At 31.3% G+C, this 15449-nt stretch overlaps 2 protein-coding genes across 16 annotated transcripts; one reads left to right on the forward strand and one right to left on the reverse strand.

The window, feature by feature from the left end:
* Window positions 1-1849: 1849 nt before the first annotated feature.
* On the forward strand, window positions 1850-13784 carry LOC123715996 (sodium/hydrogen exchanger 7). Of its 15 annotated transcripts, none has more exons than XM_045671432.1 (17): window positions 1850-2315; window positions 2513-2665; window positions 2818-2978; window positions 3295-3510; window positions 4215-4288; window positions 5159-5300; window positions 5812-5917; window positions 6692-6894; window positions 7525-7636; window positions 8239-8410; window positions 8700-8751; window positions 10756-10785; window positions 11395-11469; window positions 11562-11600; window positions 11717-11905; window positions 12129-12215; window positions 12477-13784. In XM_045671432.1, exons 1-17 carry the CDS (start codon window positions 2087-2089, stop codon window positions 12540-12542), a joined length of 2106 nt encoding a protein of 701 aa, XP_045527388.1. In that variant the 5' UTR covers window positions 1850-2086; the 3' UTR covers window positions 12543-13784. The 15 variants fall into 15 exon arrangements, with proteins under 15 accessions (XP_045527388.1, XP_045527390.1, XP_045527389.1 ...); XM_045671434.1 differs by having other exon boundaries at window positions 12352-13783; XM_045671433.1 differs by having other exon boundaries at window positions 8239-8398; window positions 12477-13783.
* Window positions 13785-13817: 33 nt separating this feature from the next.
* LOC123715999 (metallo-beta-lactamase domain-containing protein 1) lies at window positions 13818-15014 on the reverse strand. Its single transcript, XM_045671448.1, has 4 exons — window positions 14738-15014; window positions 14477-14641; window positions 14301-14411; window positions 13818-14228 (listed from the first exon to the last, which is right to left on the reverse strand). The coding sequence occupies exons 1-4, from the start codon at window positions 14886-14888 to the stop codon at window positions 14035-14037; spliced, it is 621 nt and encodes a 206-aa protein (XP_045527404.1). The 5' UTR covers window positions 14889-15014; the 3' UTR covers window positions 13818-14034.
* Window positions 15015-15449: the final 435 nt, after the last annotated feature.

A 15449-nucleotide genomic window follows, 5' to 3' on the forward strand; every position in this document is an offset into this window, starting at 1 on the left:
GTCATTTAGATTTATGAGCCCTGAGACAAGCCAAGTTTGTTTTTGTTAGCGTCGCAACCCCTCATTCCCTAATTTTTTGTTAGTAATAAGCTCATATTGTAAACCATTAAAGTCAGTAGTTACCCATATTGAAATATCTCCATACAATAACCACGAACGCAAAGTTAAATCGAGTAAGTTTATTTTTATTACGCATTTATTCATCTGGGCTATCCCCGCAGGTTAATAAATGTATAATTTGCAAATTATTACTCGATAAAAGTTATAGTATCTAAATACCTACTGAGGAACTTCCATGATTCATAAAAATATTTTTATCCTCTATTGAATTTATTTAAAAATATGTATTACCTTTATTTTATTTTCATGTCTTATTATGAATCAGGTTTGTTAATAAAGACGAATAAAAGCAAAATGAAAAATTTGTTTAGACAGAGAGAAGTCCTCGTCCAAGGGATTCGAAAATTCTTATTAGTCACTTATTACTTTTATAGAGAAATTATTGCAGCAGATTAAGGCCAATTATAAAATACTAACTAAACTTACTAAACCTTTTACTTTAAAAAATACAATTAATTTTATATGGTAGATATTGATTAAGATCATTATTGTTTATACATTATATTATACAGAAATGTGATCGCCATATAACTTAATCATACATATTTAATAAAAACAATAAGGTATCTAACGTATTTAGTATACATTTATCTTAATGCATTTGTTAGTATTTATAACTGCAATTCAGCTAAATTATCTTACAACGTTATGGTCTCCTTGACACGAAATACCTTAAGGAAATAAAACTACATTACTTAATTATACATAAAATTATATCGTGTAATAAAAAATTACAACTTATATCCAAGGTAAAATAGGCTGATTGGGGTAAATGTCAATTAACAGTTAATATTGATTGAGCTATTAGATAAAAGTTATCCGATGCGATATTATTGTTCTCCAGTGCATACTTGTTGTATTAATTTTATTTCACCAACCGACGGACTATGTGTATCTACTACATAGGATATTTAGTATATAGGGAACTAATAAAACGCATTTGGTACTGCCTCTTAAAAACATCGGATATATCACATAAAGACCTTGATAACTTGACATGTTGGGTGTCGATTTGATATTCATTTATAACAGTGTCGTGAGTTCCGGATGTTAGTAGGTATAATTTGCTATAAAACCTAATACCTACATTATTATATATTACTGCAAAAGATAAATGTCGGCCCAATAAAAAATGTCAAATTAGTATCTTTTATAATTTCTTAATTGCCTCAATTTATAAAGGGTACTAATTAACGCTATTGGTAAAGTGTATTAATGGCTATGATTATTATTTAACAACCTTCGTTCCACCTTCCGCCATTCACTTTAAATACTACATGAATTTTTGTAGTGCCCTTTATCTACGTAATGACTATTTACGTAATGAATTATTACAAATTGTTAGTCCGTACACAAACTATTTTTATTTAAAAAAAAAGACTGCAGTCACATAATTTTGTTATGCAAAAGGTTTTGGCTACTCGGCAGTACTTTTGGAACTCGCATTATCAAATAAGATTTAAATCAATGTATAACTTAAACATATAAATTAAATTATTCATAGCAATTGAAAATTTAAAATAATATACATATAATTAATTTAATGGCTACTTAGTAGCCCAGTTACAAAATAACCCATTTTAATATTTCCCGCGTAAATCGTCATTAAAATATATGTCAGATGTCCGCTGTCAAATTTGAAAAGAAACTTTGATAGAAGACACTGAAGTCTATGCTAATGACCAATATTTATTTTCAATCGTTACAGGTGTCAAAACTTTTGACGAAGACGACGAAAATCCGTACGACGTTAGTGTTTATAATAATATTCGTAAAATATTGTTTTCTTCACGGACTGCTTTATTTAACAAGCAGTTTATTAATTTGAATAGCAGTATTAAATATTTCAAAGAAATTTATTCTATATTCTATAGTGTTTATAAATAAACATTTCTTTGTTATGTGAGCTAAAGATAATTTCAAATCGATTTTTCCGGTGATGTGATATTTTCGGCCGTTGTGCAAGATGAATCTATTATTTGTCTACTGTAATATCTTTTTGTATATAATTGTATCATGTGATGCTTCTGGAACCGATATAGCACTTGATGCTAAGGCTACTTTGCTCCATCGTATAGATAGTTTAAATCTTTTAATTTATACATGTCTTCTTACCCTGACCGTGCTTACAATTTGGGTATTCAAGCATCGTCGTGTGAGCTGGCTCCACGAAACGGGCTTGGCTGTAATATATGGTAGGCTTAATTGATTACAGAAGTTAATTGTTCTTATCTAAAAAACCAAATCTTGTCCTTGGTGGTAGATGTTACTAAAACTGTGTAATGTTTACTAAAAGTAAATTCAACTATAAATATTTGTCTTTTTAAAGTGGTAAATAACTATAATACATGAGGAATCATTTTAAACTTAATACAATTTTATTATATTGTAGGTCTTATAGTTGGTGCCATTATTAGATATGGAAGCAGTACAAATGAAATTACCTATATTGATGCTCATCCAGATCCAGATTCCAAATACAACCTGTCTGTGCCCCCAGATATGGTTAGGTTCCACTTTCCAGATAAAATTCAAGTAACGGGTGGTGAGTACCTATTGTAGTTGCTCTTACAATACTAATTATATTATAGTTTGATATCACCTTATTCTACATTTACAACATACTACAAAAATTATTAATTTCTCCTTTATACAAAATACCTGGGAATTTTTTAAACAATAAACATGTCTTTACAGATGGTCCTGTACCAAACAAAACATATGCATACAGCTTTAGAGGAGAAATTGTTAATGTAGAACAGAATGAAATAGATCTAAAAGCTACATTTGATCCTGAAATATTTTTTAATATTATTCTTCCACCTATTATTTTCCATGCAGGGTACTGTTTAAAAAGAGTAAGTACCTAACAATTCTACATTAAAAGTTATAATTGAAATTTGATTTAGTATAGTAATATGAGCTTAGATTGTTTACCTACACAAGCTTTTGCAATACCAAATTTAAGTTTTGTTTGTGAATTTTAAACAAAATGAGTAAAGAAGATGGTAAGATACAATAATAATGAACCATCTTTAGGTTCAGCTTATTGTTTTAAAATTAATTTATTTATTTAAAGAAAGAACCTTTAGTGGGTTAAATATGTTAGAAGAGTATTACACTGAAGACATAACATCATTTGTTTATTCAATAAAAGATATTATTTTCTTTCAGAAATACTTCTTTCGCAATTTAGGTGCTATATTGACCTTTGCAATGGTTGGGACGGCATTATCTGCATTGGTTATTGGATCACTTATGTATGGTTTTGTTCAACTGATGCCAGCATCATTGGCATCAAGCTTCACATTTTTAGACACACTCTACTTTGGTGCACTTATCTCTCCAACAGATCCCTTAACAGTTCTTGCTATTTTCTCACAGTTAAAGGTAAAGGATTTATAAGTAATATTCTAGCTATCTACCAAAAATGTTATCACCTCCGGTTCAAAAAAATATTTTAAATGAGAGATTAGTAAAACAGACTTGGAAATGTGTAGCAATTGTGTTTTTGGGACTTACTTACAATATGAGCAGTGTTGACCAAGTGGATTAAGCACGTGATTCTAGTCTGTGAGGTTCATCTTGAACCCATGAAAGAATTGAGATTAGGTATGCTTTAGACCTCAAACAAACGAGCTTGAGTGAGGAACAGAAGGCTGATCACCTAAGATCACATTATATCTAATTGCGCATTAGACAAAACACCCAATTCCCACGACATTTTTTGCATAATCATTGTCCTATGTATATCAAAGTACATTTAGCCTTGTCACAGACAGGCTAAGTATGGTTTACGAAACTTAAAAACAATTTAAAGTTATAGTAAAAATTTATGTTAAAACCAGAAACATTCTTTACTATATCGAATATTATTAGGTAGACAAATCACTTTACAGATCACCTGATATTATAATTTAATACCTAGAAATCAGGTTAATGACCCCATAGAATAAATTGCTTTGTAATGCGTTAATCAGCTATTTAATTTAAAGCAAAGATCAATAATTGTGTCAAGGTATTTTATTGATGACGATTACTCAATGATGCATAATCATTTAAAAAATGCCCTTTATGATTAAATTTACTTTCAGGTTGATGTTAATTTGTATGCAATGATTTTTGGCGAAAGTGTCCTAAATGATGCAGTAGCTTTAGTACTTAGCGGGTGAGTATAAATAAAATGGAGATTATTTAAATTTAAAACCCAAATATATTGTTTATAACTGATATTGTATAAACAGGTTGTACTTGGTTAAAATCAGTATTGAATGGAGTTAATCATTGATTAACAGATTTTAATTTAAAAGAAAGTTGCCCTATTTAAAATGTGCTTTAAGACTTATTTAAATTATAGTATTTAGAAAAATAACCAATTGTTTCGTTTCGAGCTTGACGGCTTTTTTAAATACTTTAATTTAACTAATAAAATCAGCACTTGTCGTGTATACTCACACTAATTGCTTAGATAATTCAATGATTTTTTTAAATAATTATTGTTATCTTGATTATTTAAGATTAAACACTAGTTATCTTTACACATATCAAACTGGTTTTACATCAAATTACCTATATAAATTCGAAGATGGTTTATGCTAGACTTTACTATTGTAGTCATTATTTTATTAATATTAACGGACAACAGCTTAGCGATATTTATGTTTGAATTAATGTTGTTAGAAAAATAAGATAAAAATAGCTGTATTCACATCTTAAATTTAGACGTAGATTTGATTAATATGTTGCTGTGTAAAAAAAAGTAATGATCAAAACTGGCTGATTGTGATCTTGAAATATTTGTAGAAGTTCGGAAAAGTTAAAATGAAAATGAAACATAAATAAAAAACGAAAATTTTATAACCCAATACAAACTTTTCCTAGCTGTGAAACAGTTGATGTCTTTTTAGAAATAAAAAATTGTCTATGGTGGTCAAATATTTATAAGGCGCGTTGAAATGTCTATTTCATAGCTGTAGTATAAAGCTACAAATCTCTTTGGTATATCTTGACAATTTATGCAATTAAAAAAATATTTCAGAGCTATTCAAAACTATGAGAAGAGATATTCAACGGATGGCGAGTTTGAAATAACAGCGTTTTTACAAGCCATAGGCGATTTTATCGGAATATTCAGCCTTTCTCTTATCGTTGGAGCTCTCATGGGTTGTTTCACAGCATTGATATCCTTTTTAATATATATGTAATAATTGACAGTGTATGACAGTACTCAAATAATAACGCGAGATGAAGTCTATGCCATGACACACGCTGAATTTTGCGACAATCTTTGATTTTATTGCTTAATAATACTATTACTAATGTTATTTTATATAAATAACGATATATGATTTATAGTTTATCCGATGGAATACACATGTTTCCAAAAATATATTCATAGTGATTGTCTAAAGGGAATCCTTTTAGTAGCACCATGGCATAATTAAAGTGGCTATGAAACTGAAGATCCTTTACCTAATTCGCGTAGAAGACAATTATTGTTTCGGCTTATTAGGGACAAAAGGCTGAATCCATAAAATAAATGAAAAAATGAGTTCTATGGCTCAATGTCATTTTTTTTACAACATCATGGTTATTAACCTAAAATACATAGTAAGTTAATCTACTGAACTCGTCATATTGAGATAAACTTATTGCTAGGGTTTATTAATAAATTTCCTTAATACATTGTACATGACAAAGTTTACGCACGTACGTGACTGGCCTCTCCTGGAATCGGCATTGTTTGTCCTCATGTCATACGCGGCTTTCCTCATCGCCGAAGTGTGCGAATTAACAGGTATGAGATGCGAAAGTGTTATTTTTTATGACGGTAGCCCAAATTCAAAGTACTTAACGTCCATGGACACCTGGAACGTCGCCCCCCCCCCCCCCCCGTGTAATGACCTTTGAGGGAATTGACCGCTCTTTGTGTCAAATATATATTTTTTTTAATTTGTTATGATTTTATTGACATTCTCGCGCTTGCACTCACCCATACTTTGATCTTAATATCCTTTACTAGGGTTGAAAACGATAACGCTCGGCTCATTTACAACCTAATTATTTATCTGATTTTTCTAAAAAGTAAAAAAAAAGACATTTCTTGATTTTGTTCAATATTATTTTCCCGACGACAAACCCCCTATTTATTTCAATTAAAGCAGTCTTATCACACTGTTTTATCTACTGTAGTCATCTTTTTTTTATCACAGCGTAAATATAATTTAACAGTACTTACTGATTAACTTTTATAAATAAAGAAAAAAAATATGAAAAGATACATAAAAATGTTTCTCCCAGCATTCCTTATAATCAGTACGAGTAATAAATCATGCCGCAAGCAATGAGAATCGAAATTAATGTTTTGTACTAAACTCTCTAACTCAGTAATATTTAGTATAGCTAGGTTAATGTGGTGCATTGAATATTAAACAAAAAACAGTACCCGTAGCTATATCGATCACGACGTTGATGCGCGGTACAATAACTCATTATTGAGTGTTTACTGTCGGTATCGTTAACGAAAGTTGCAGAGTAATGGCTTTTAAAATAATTATAAATATATTTTCAGGTGTTGTAGCGGTACTATTCTGTGGTATATGTCAGGCCCATTACACATACAACAACCTGTCTACGGACTCGAGAAATCGGACAAAACAATTGTTTGAATTGCTCAACTTTTTGGCTGAAAACTTTATATTTACATACATTGGTGTTTCGATGTTCACTTTCCCGAAACACCATTTTGATCCCTGGTTTATTATTGCCGGATTTGTATCCTTTTCTAAATAAGTAATTACTTTTTTCTTCATTAAAACAAAGGATTCAGTAATAAAACGAAAATATCAGGGAACAAGGGTTTAGTATCATAAATTAATAATGGCGCTACAACCTTTTTAGGTCTTGGCCTCAGATTTATGTATCTGTTTCATGATCATTTGTTAAACCAATAGGCAAGTAGGTGATCAGCCTTCTGCGCCTGACGCACGCAGTCGACTTTTTGGGTCTAAGTCCAAGCCGGTTTTCTCAGGATGTTTTCCTTCACCATTCTAGCTAATGTTAAATGCGCACATAGAAAGAAAATGCCAATGGATTTTGGTGCACCAATGTGCACAGCCGGGAATTGAACCCACGTCCTCAGGGATGAGAGTCGCACGCTGAAGCCACTAGGCCAACACTGCCCTATTATCACAAATCAATATAACCAAAATCCTACAACGCCGTAGGTCCTACATGCATGCATCTATTTGATTGATTATTTTTCGTAAACTGACCCATTTCCACGATAAATTTACTAAAAACGAAATAAGGTAATTGACAAAAACATGATCAATATCAGCTTGCGACCTTCATATGCGTAATGTGCTAAAATTCTTATTAATATATCCTTAACGAAAATATCAGTTGACTTCAACTCTTGGCCGAGCAGTAAATATCTATCCGCTCTCATTTCTAATGAATCTCGGACGAAAACCACCAATACCCATGAATTTCCAACACATGCTCTTCTTTTCTGGTAAGATTCATATTCTGTTAATAGATATTCCTTGTTTTATAGGAACTAATTATCAAAATTTGTCGACTTTACACAATTATAGTCTCTTTTCTATTTCCATTGCCATTTTTGCATTATTCAGTATCAATATTGTGTACAATGCGAGTTCTTTTAGCCTATATATATAATTTTAAAGCTTTTTTGTTTGGTACGTATACTTTTTGAATCATTGATCGTAAAATCGCTTATCAACATCATGTGAGCGATCTTAGAAATACAGTGCGTTACAATGTAGATTTTTAAGAATACATACCACAATCATTGCGATTGCGACTAAGCAACTGTTTGTCAATAAAGTATATACACAGTTTTCTTTAGTACAAAAATATAGAAAAAAATAATAATATTAATATTGTGTTTTGTTAAAATAGCTTTCACACATTAAGAAAAACACTTTTTGAACGAATTAAAGCTATGTATTATTATTAAAACTTATAATTATTTACATATTTCTAAAAAAAAATTCTCGGTAAAATTATAAGTTTTAATAATAATACATAGCTTTAATCCGTTCAAAAAGTGTTTTTCTTAATAATATTAATGTTTATTACATATGTCTTTAGGATTGCGAGGCGCAATGTCTTTCGCGCTAGCAATCCGTAACACAGTATCAGAGGCGCGTCAGGCGATGTTGACGACGACATCATTGATTGTGATAGCCACGGTGGTACTGCAAGGAGGCGCAGCGACGCATGCCTTAGCGTACTTGCGTATACCCACCGGGTACGAACTTAGGTTAAAAATTTCAATTAAAATTTAGCTTGGGAATCGGACAGAACTAACAATCAATTAAATCATGAATTTTTTTAGATGAAGAAATGGGATCCAAATATATACTAACAATGTCTTTTAATTTCCTTTTGATGAAACTTTAAAATTAATGTATGAAACCTCGCAACTAAGTGCTTAAGATCAAAGTTAAAGATTAGTAGGAAATATGATGGCAATAGTACTAATATATTTTAATTATTAAATATGTGTTTATTATAACTCCGTTTTGCCATTAATTTTTATATAATTGTAGCCAAGGACAGAACGAAGAAAGCGACACGCTTCCGTACAGGGATGTGAGAAATGTAAGTAAATTAAAATATTATTTCTATGCACAATGCTATCTTAAATAGAAACAAGACTAAATTTTTATCAGCAATTTCTTTTTCCCTTTGGGACTTTGGTTCTGAGCAATTACAAATGCTTCTGTTAATGTAAAATAGTGCTAACAGAATGCAATTGCTAATGTAGCGTAGTTTTGGTTTAGGTAATGCTAAATAATTTTAAATATCATCAAACAAGACTTGCTAACCAGCGAAAAAAGTAATTAACACACTCAATTATTAAGTTACTTTGTTTTTTAATTCACATTCATTTGATTTTCTTAATTATAAAAAAATCAAAGCTAAAGGTATGTATGCATAAGTATATATACTATACTTCACAGTATTTCTCTTCTCGGTGTGTTCTTCTCCTTTTCGTTGGTTTTCCGTTCAGATTCCATGTGAAAGACATTATGTAAAAAAAATCGTGTGTAGCGTTTTCTTCATAAATCGCTGGACTCATTATGTAATGCACCTTCACGTAGTTTTAACATTAAAAAATCTTAATTATAGAAATCATATATTATGTTATATTTATGGTAGAATTTAGTTCAAAATTAAATTTTAAATATATATAACTAGTCTGGCCATAATACTGTTCCATAAAAACTTATCTTTTTTCCAACTTTCTAATTATTTGGAATACGTATATTTTTTAAACTTCTTTAGATTTTTCGCCATTTCACATATTTTTTCATGTTCATTATCAAATTACAATATGGAATAGGGTGTTAAAGAAAATAGGATTGCCCAAAGTCGTCAGCCATATCAGCCGTATATTCGTATATCGTTCTATCAATAGAAACAACAACACTTCGTCTGTCGAAGACCAGAAAAGATCGGAGTGGCCGCATGCTGTTTGAACTACAAAGACTGATAATGCTGTTAAAGCCAGAATTCGTCGAAACCTCATTAGGAAGCAAAAATTCTTATCGCGAGAAATGAAGATTCCCGCTAGGTCTCTGTTGCGTATTATAAAACAAGACCTGAAAGTCGGTGCTTATCGTCGATATACAGGACATGCCCTAAATCAATCAATCAATACATTTAAAGAGAGTGATTCGATCAAAAAGACTTCTGTCGTGATACGCAGGCGAAAATCACAAGAACACTACCATTAGCCAAATGATAAAGTGTACGCTCACAGTTCTAAAGAAGCCGCTCAAATGGTCGGAAAGGTACAACGTGGTTATCATCCTGCGTCAGTTATGGTTTGGTGGGGCGTGTCAAGGAGTCACAAAACTAAATTTTTGTTATAAGGAGTGAAAACTTCAGCCAAAATGTATTGGTTTGCTTTAATGACTCTGAATAGGTCCGTTGTGCGTACAACCAAAGTGTATCAAGATACAGTCTTGGATCATGTTGTGAAACCTCTTAATACACTTAAAAATATACCGTAAACTTTCCATCAGGATTCTGCACCTGGCCATAAGGCACGAACTACCCAAACCTTGCTTGAGACCATCATTCCAAGATTCCATAAGAGCTGAAGACTGCCCCTCATCTAGCCCAGACCTCAGACCTTTAGACTTCAAATTATGGTCAGTTTTAGAGGACATGGCCTGCTAAAAGACACGGTGACATTGAGTCTCTTAAACTTTGGAGCAAGTAGTGGCGAAATTTCCATTGTAAACACTGCGTAAATGCATAGATTTGTGGCCAAACAGATTAAAGGCCTATATAAAAGCCGAAGGTGGCCATTTTGAATATATTTTTTTTGCTGACACTTGAATAAATGTATTTTAATAATAGTTAACATTATTTCATTAAAAAAATGCATTTTAACTTGTAACAGACCTTATGGCTGGACTAGATTTATTCGCGCGATTAAACTTTATATATAAAAGCTCATACTGATAAGGCTTCGAAATAAAATCAAGAAAACATACAAAAAATAAAAATTAAAAACTACAAAAAACCTTGTGAGGGTGCACTATGTACCGTACACGAGTCACGCATGTGATTAACATTAAATTATTGTGGCAGCTGTACCAGGCCACGGACGTGGGCAGCTCGGTACGTACATACAAGTTATTGCGCAGCTAACATTGTGTTTAGGTGCTTATACAATACCCATATTCACTAACACTGGCGTACCGTGTATCATTCATAGCTAAAGAAACTTCCGTGTAGCATTTCGGAACTAACAATTTCGTATAGGTAATTTCATTTGTATCTTCACTATCTCGGTAAATCCGTGGAAATTATAGTTTAATAATCGTTATAATTTAAACATTTTTCATCAGCCAGGTGATATTAGTTTGGGGCTAAGAAACGTGGACGTAACAACATCGAGTGAGCAAGCACCCGTAAGATCCTTTATAGCATGCGGGAGTTTTAAAACGCTAACAAGCTCAGCATGATCACCTTATAAACCATATATTAATCACCTTGTTTTAACAATTCAATCTCTTTGCATGATAACTACACGGAACTTCTTTCATAATTCTCGACGTTAGCCAACGCTAAGCAAAACTTCAAATTTACATTTTCGCTTTGGTTAGCGTTTTTCATTCATACGCATGACGCATGAAATATTGCAAATGGGAACCAACCTAACACGAACAAATCTTTCCTGCAATATTGCATGTTAACTATTTTCAATTTTTTTTGGTTAATGTCTAGACTGGCCGCATGGTAGTTAAATGGGGAAAAGACGAGAGCGGAGTCATAATGCCTTGCCACCTTAACTATGAGGACGTATGTATCTTTTATTTACTGTAAATATCTCCCTTTATTTGCTTTCAGTTTTTGTTTCAAAACTCAAAAAAAGTTTGTTTTAACCCTTCCAGTCTCGTTCAAACTACAACTATCACAGTACTCCCTGCGAAGTAAGTTTGCTATTTTATAAAATCAAGGAATAAATAGGTCAGATTTTATGAAAAGCTTTCCCGGGTTAAACATTAGTTTATAGGACTTTAATTTACGTTTATTAATATTTTTATAGGAAAGCCATCGTGATAGCGGCGATAGCGGAACTGAGAAATCCCGGCTAGCTAAGTTATGGGGTGCGCTGGACTCTCGTCTGCTTAAGCCGCTGCTTACGCACGCAAGACCACCACTTACGGAGACATTGCCCGCATTCTTTAGACCTCTAGCGAGGCTTTTGACTACCACACGCCAGTACACACAAGGAGTAAGATAGTTTTATTATTTATCACATAGAAGTTTAAGTTTTATTTATTGAGTAAACAATTTTAAAAACAGAACGTAAAATATTTACGTGAACGTTATTCTTGTTTCTTTCGCCTAACGACACTGTCCGGACTCGCAGTGTGCGTTGCCGGCCTTCTAAGAATTGGGACGCACTTTTTTTGAAGCTCTTATTATGTCTTATATAGCTTATATATGATTTTTAGGACAATAATGGACTTCGAAGGACCGATTCAGATTCGGATCTGTGTATTGACGAACCACAACCAGTTCCTACAAGTATAGACCCACAGGTATAAGTTCATTTTAAAACTCCTTGCTAAGTGCTTTCTTTTTACAGGTAAAATTTAAAATCCTTTCATGTATAAGTTCTCTTTTAAAGACTGACTCTTTCCGTTTTATTATAAAAAATTTTTTTCTTGGTTGCAGCTATCTTTTAACGTTCGGAATGGATATGGGAATATATAAGTTTAAGCGTTATCAATTATCAACTGTGATATGAAGTCTTAATAGTTTTATTAGAAGAATTTATCTTTTTTTTTAATTGCACGCAGCAACTTTGGCCCGGACTTGTGGATACAAGGATTTCTGTTGAAGGTATCACTGGCAGTAATATATAAGTTATGTATTGCGAAAATAAGCTCTTTGTGCCACGAATTTTGTAATGAGGTGCTGCTCCTCAATATATTTATTTCTCTAGTGTTGTTATTAGCATGAATAGAGATTGGACTGAGCAATTTCTTTGAGAGTTGACTCTGTAGACTCTGTTGACACTGTAGAAAGTCTACTCTGTACCTATTTTTTAAAATTCCTTCAGCAGACAGGTATATTATTCCTTAGTGAAAGGCATTAATGACATATGTCATTGTCATTCAACACATTTTACAATTGGGGAAGCATCTGGTGTAAACATGGTAAACGCCTATGCCACCCAGGTGGAATGTTGACCATTAGCATTGCTCAGTACTTCTCTTTTTATGAATTAGTTTAATGTTGGAACTGTCCTTAAAAATACTGTATAATGCAAAACGTAATCTTCCTTGAGATGTTATTTTTAACTTTATTGCTGAAATAAAAAGTAATTAAAATAAAATGTTAATGGTGCAGTCTCTTAAATAGCTAAGCTTTTATCTATGCAAGCACATTTAATAGCTTTATGTGTTGTTAAGAGCACCTGTCACAATATAAATTATTGCCTCTTTTCATAAAAGTCAATCTAAGAAGTTTCGAAAGTTGTTTTCAGTTATTAAATCAATACACAAAAGGTATTGATTCAATTCAATAAAAAATTGATTTAACTATGATGAGACATGATGAGATCTTTTTTTAAATATTCAACTTCATGTTATATTTTAGGGGATATTTGTTTACATTTTATTTATGTGATTCATTATTTCATACCCATGAAATGGGTTTCCAAATTACAAAAAGGGTTGTATATTCACCACTGCTATAATATATATGTTTGATTCATGTGATATTTAGTTTATGAAGCTGCTGTTTAGATGTACTGCAATTTTGAATTGAAGTTGTTTCTCTATTATAGAACTGTAGTAACAGATATTTGCAATATCTTAACATATTTCAAGAGATTGGATGTACAAATAGTTTAATTCTGTATGCACTGTCAATATTTTTACAGCTACATTACTACTAGTATTGTTTGTAAATGTAATTTTCTTAAATATTGAACAACATAAAAATATGTATAATAACAACATAAAATATAAGTAGTTTTCATTCAACCATAAACCTATCACTTATATTTTTACAATGTAATATAGCTTTTCTCCTTTTCATAGACTTGATTGTCATGTATGAGACACTTCTTTATCACCGAATTTTTAGGAAAAGAATTTGTAATATTTAATAAAATTTTATTCAGAAATTATTTATCTTTGTGATTTATACAATTAAAAGTAACCCAACCTTAAACACTTCCTATAGAGAGTAAAATATATACTTAAACAATATTGAGAATTTTTTTAATTCATTAGTGTCTATAAAATAATAAGGTTTGAATATTAAAGTTTTACTTATTTATATGTTGGAAGTTAAGAATTACAAGTCACTAATAGAGATCAAGATATAAAGAGATTAGATTGCACTCATCTAGAAAATTTGATTTCTTAATGCTGTCCTTATTTCATTTGTCACTTTAAACATTGGCCCATGACCTGGAATAATCCAATCTACTGCATCAGCTATCTTGGCTCTATTTTTAGCCTGTTGTATACGATCTTCAGAGCCAGCACTTATCCAAATATTCTGGTTCATAATGTCTTCATGTTTCTCAAATAAATCGCCTATTAATAAGGTTTTTAACTATTTTCATGTTATCAGTGAAATTCTATAAATATTATATAACTCTTTCTTACCAACTATAGCAACAATCTCATCCTTAGTCTTTACTAGGACTGTAACATCAGACATTGTATGACCGGGAGTAGGAACAACTTTCACAAATTCATTTACAATGAATTCATTCCCTATAAAAACAATAATTATTGTTGATCTTAAAACTTTTAACTACTTGTAAGATATATTATATTACCTTTCTCAAATGGGTGTATGTAATATTTGTCTTTGAAAGAAATACTCCATCCCACAATGTGTGTTGCCTTAAGAAAGAGATTGTTATTACCAGTGTGATCAGAATGTCCATGAGTTGAAATTACATAATTGATTTTGTCACAAGTCAATTTGTGTTTCTCTAATGCTGAAAAGACATAGCACTAGATTAAATAAAATACATACTTTTACAAAGAATTCTAAAGATTTTTCATTTCTATATTCTATAATTAAGTATACCAACACTGAAGAATTTTTTCTGAATCCCATGGAGTCATTGTATCGACAATTATGTTATGAACACCTTTTATTAAGGAACATGTGCAATTTGCAATCATTTCACTACTGCTATTTTGGTATGAATAACCATCCTGCAGAACGGTAACTTCACACATCCTTATAGCAGAACGTATATAAGAAAACCCCCTATTTTATATCGGCAGATACAAACAGATTTAAATTTTAATTTTTAGAAGGCGCACCTGTAGCATATTATAACAACAATATATATATATATATAAGATAAAACCCTTATTTTTATTTTTGAATGTCAATTGTCATGCAAAAGTCCATTGATAATTGGTGAAAGAAGATCTAAAACATTTAATAATCTCCCTTCCCCTCCCTTTGGAGAAAAAATAAGAAAACCTCGGGTGTTTTTATGCACCAGATAACTGTAAATTTCTTCTTACATAAATCCAGTAATAATAATCAAATATTTCGAATTTAGGTGTTATGATTTAAATAACATGCAAATCGCCTATCGGTGCAATTATTTTGGGTAAGTATACATTAAGTAATTAAACATACATTGCTTTTTACAAAATAAGTAAATTTATTTACATGTATATTTTTATATTCGTATTTAAAATTGTGGCTCATTTTATGCATTAAACTTCCAACAATTTTAATGAATAAAATGGGCAACACTATAAGTAACCAATCAGCTGTTACTA

Source organism: Pieris brassicae, chromosome 11 (genome assembly GCF_905147105.1).
Source record: "Pieris brassicae chromosome 11, ilPieBrab1.1, whole genome shotgun sequence".
Classification (NCBI taxonomy): Eukaryota; Metazoa; Arthropoda; class Insecta; order Lepidoptera; family Pieridae; genus Pieris; species Pieris brassicae.

Excerpts from the sequence above, each read along its gene's own strand:
- LOC123715996 (XM_045671432.1), top strand. The coding sequence starts at position 2,087 with ATGAATCTATTATTTGTCTACTGTAATATCTTTTTGTATATAATTGTA. Across the intron at positions 3,511-4,214 it reads CTATTTTCTCACAGTTAAAG|GTTGATGTTAATTTGTATGC; the intron begins GTAAAGGATTTA and ends ATTTACTTTCAG. Across the intron at positions 11,906-12,128 it reads CACGCCAGTACACACAAGGA|GACAATAATGGACTTCGAAG; the intron begins GTAAGATAGTTT and ends TATGATTTTTAG.
- LOC123715999 (XM_045671448.1), bottom strand. The coding sequence starts at position 14,888 with ATGTGTGAAGTTACCGTTCTGCAGGATGGTTATTCATACCAAAATAGC. Across the intron at positions 14,412-14,476 it reads CATACACCCATTTGAGAAAG|GGAATGAATTCATTGTAAAT; the intron begins GTAATATAATAT and ends TTGTTTTTATAG. Across the intron at positions 14,229-14,300 it reads TGAGATTGTTGCTATAGTTG|GCGATTTATTTGAGAAACAT; the intron begins GTAAGAAAGAGT and ends CCTTATTAATAG.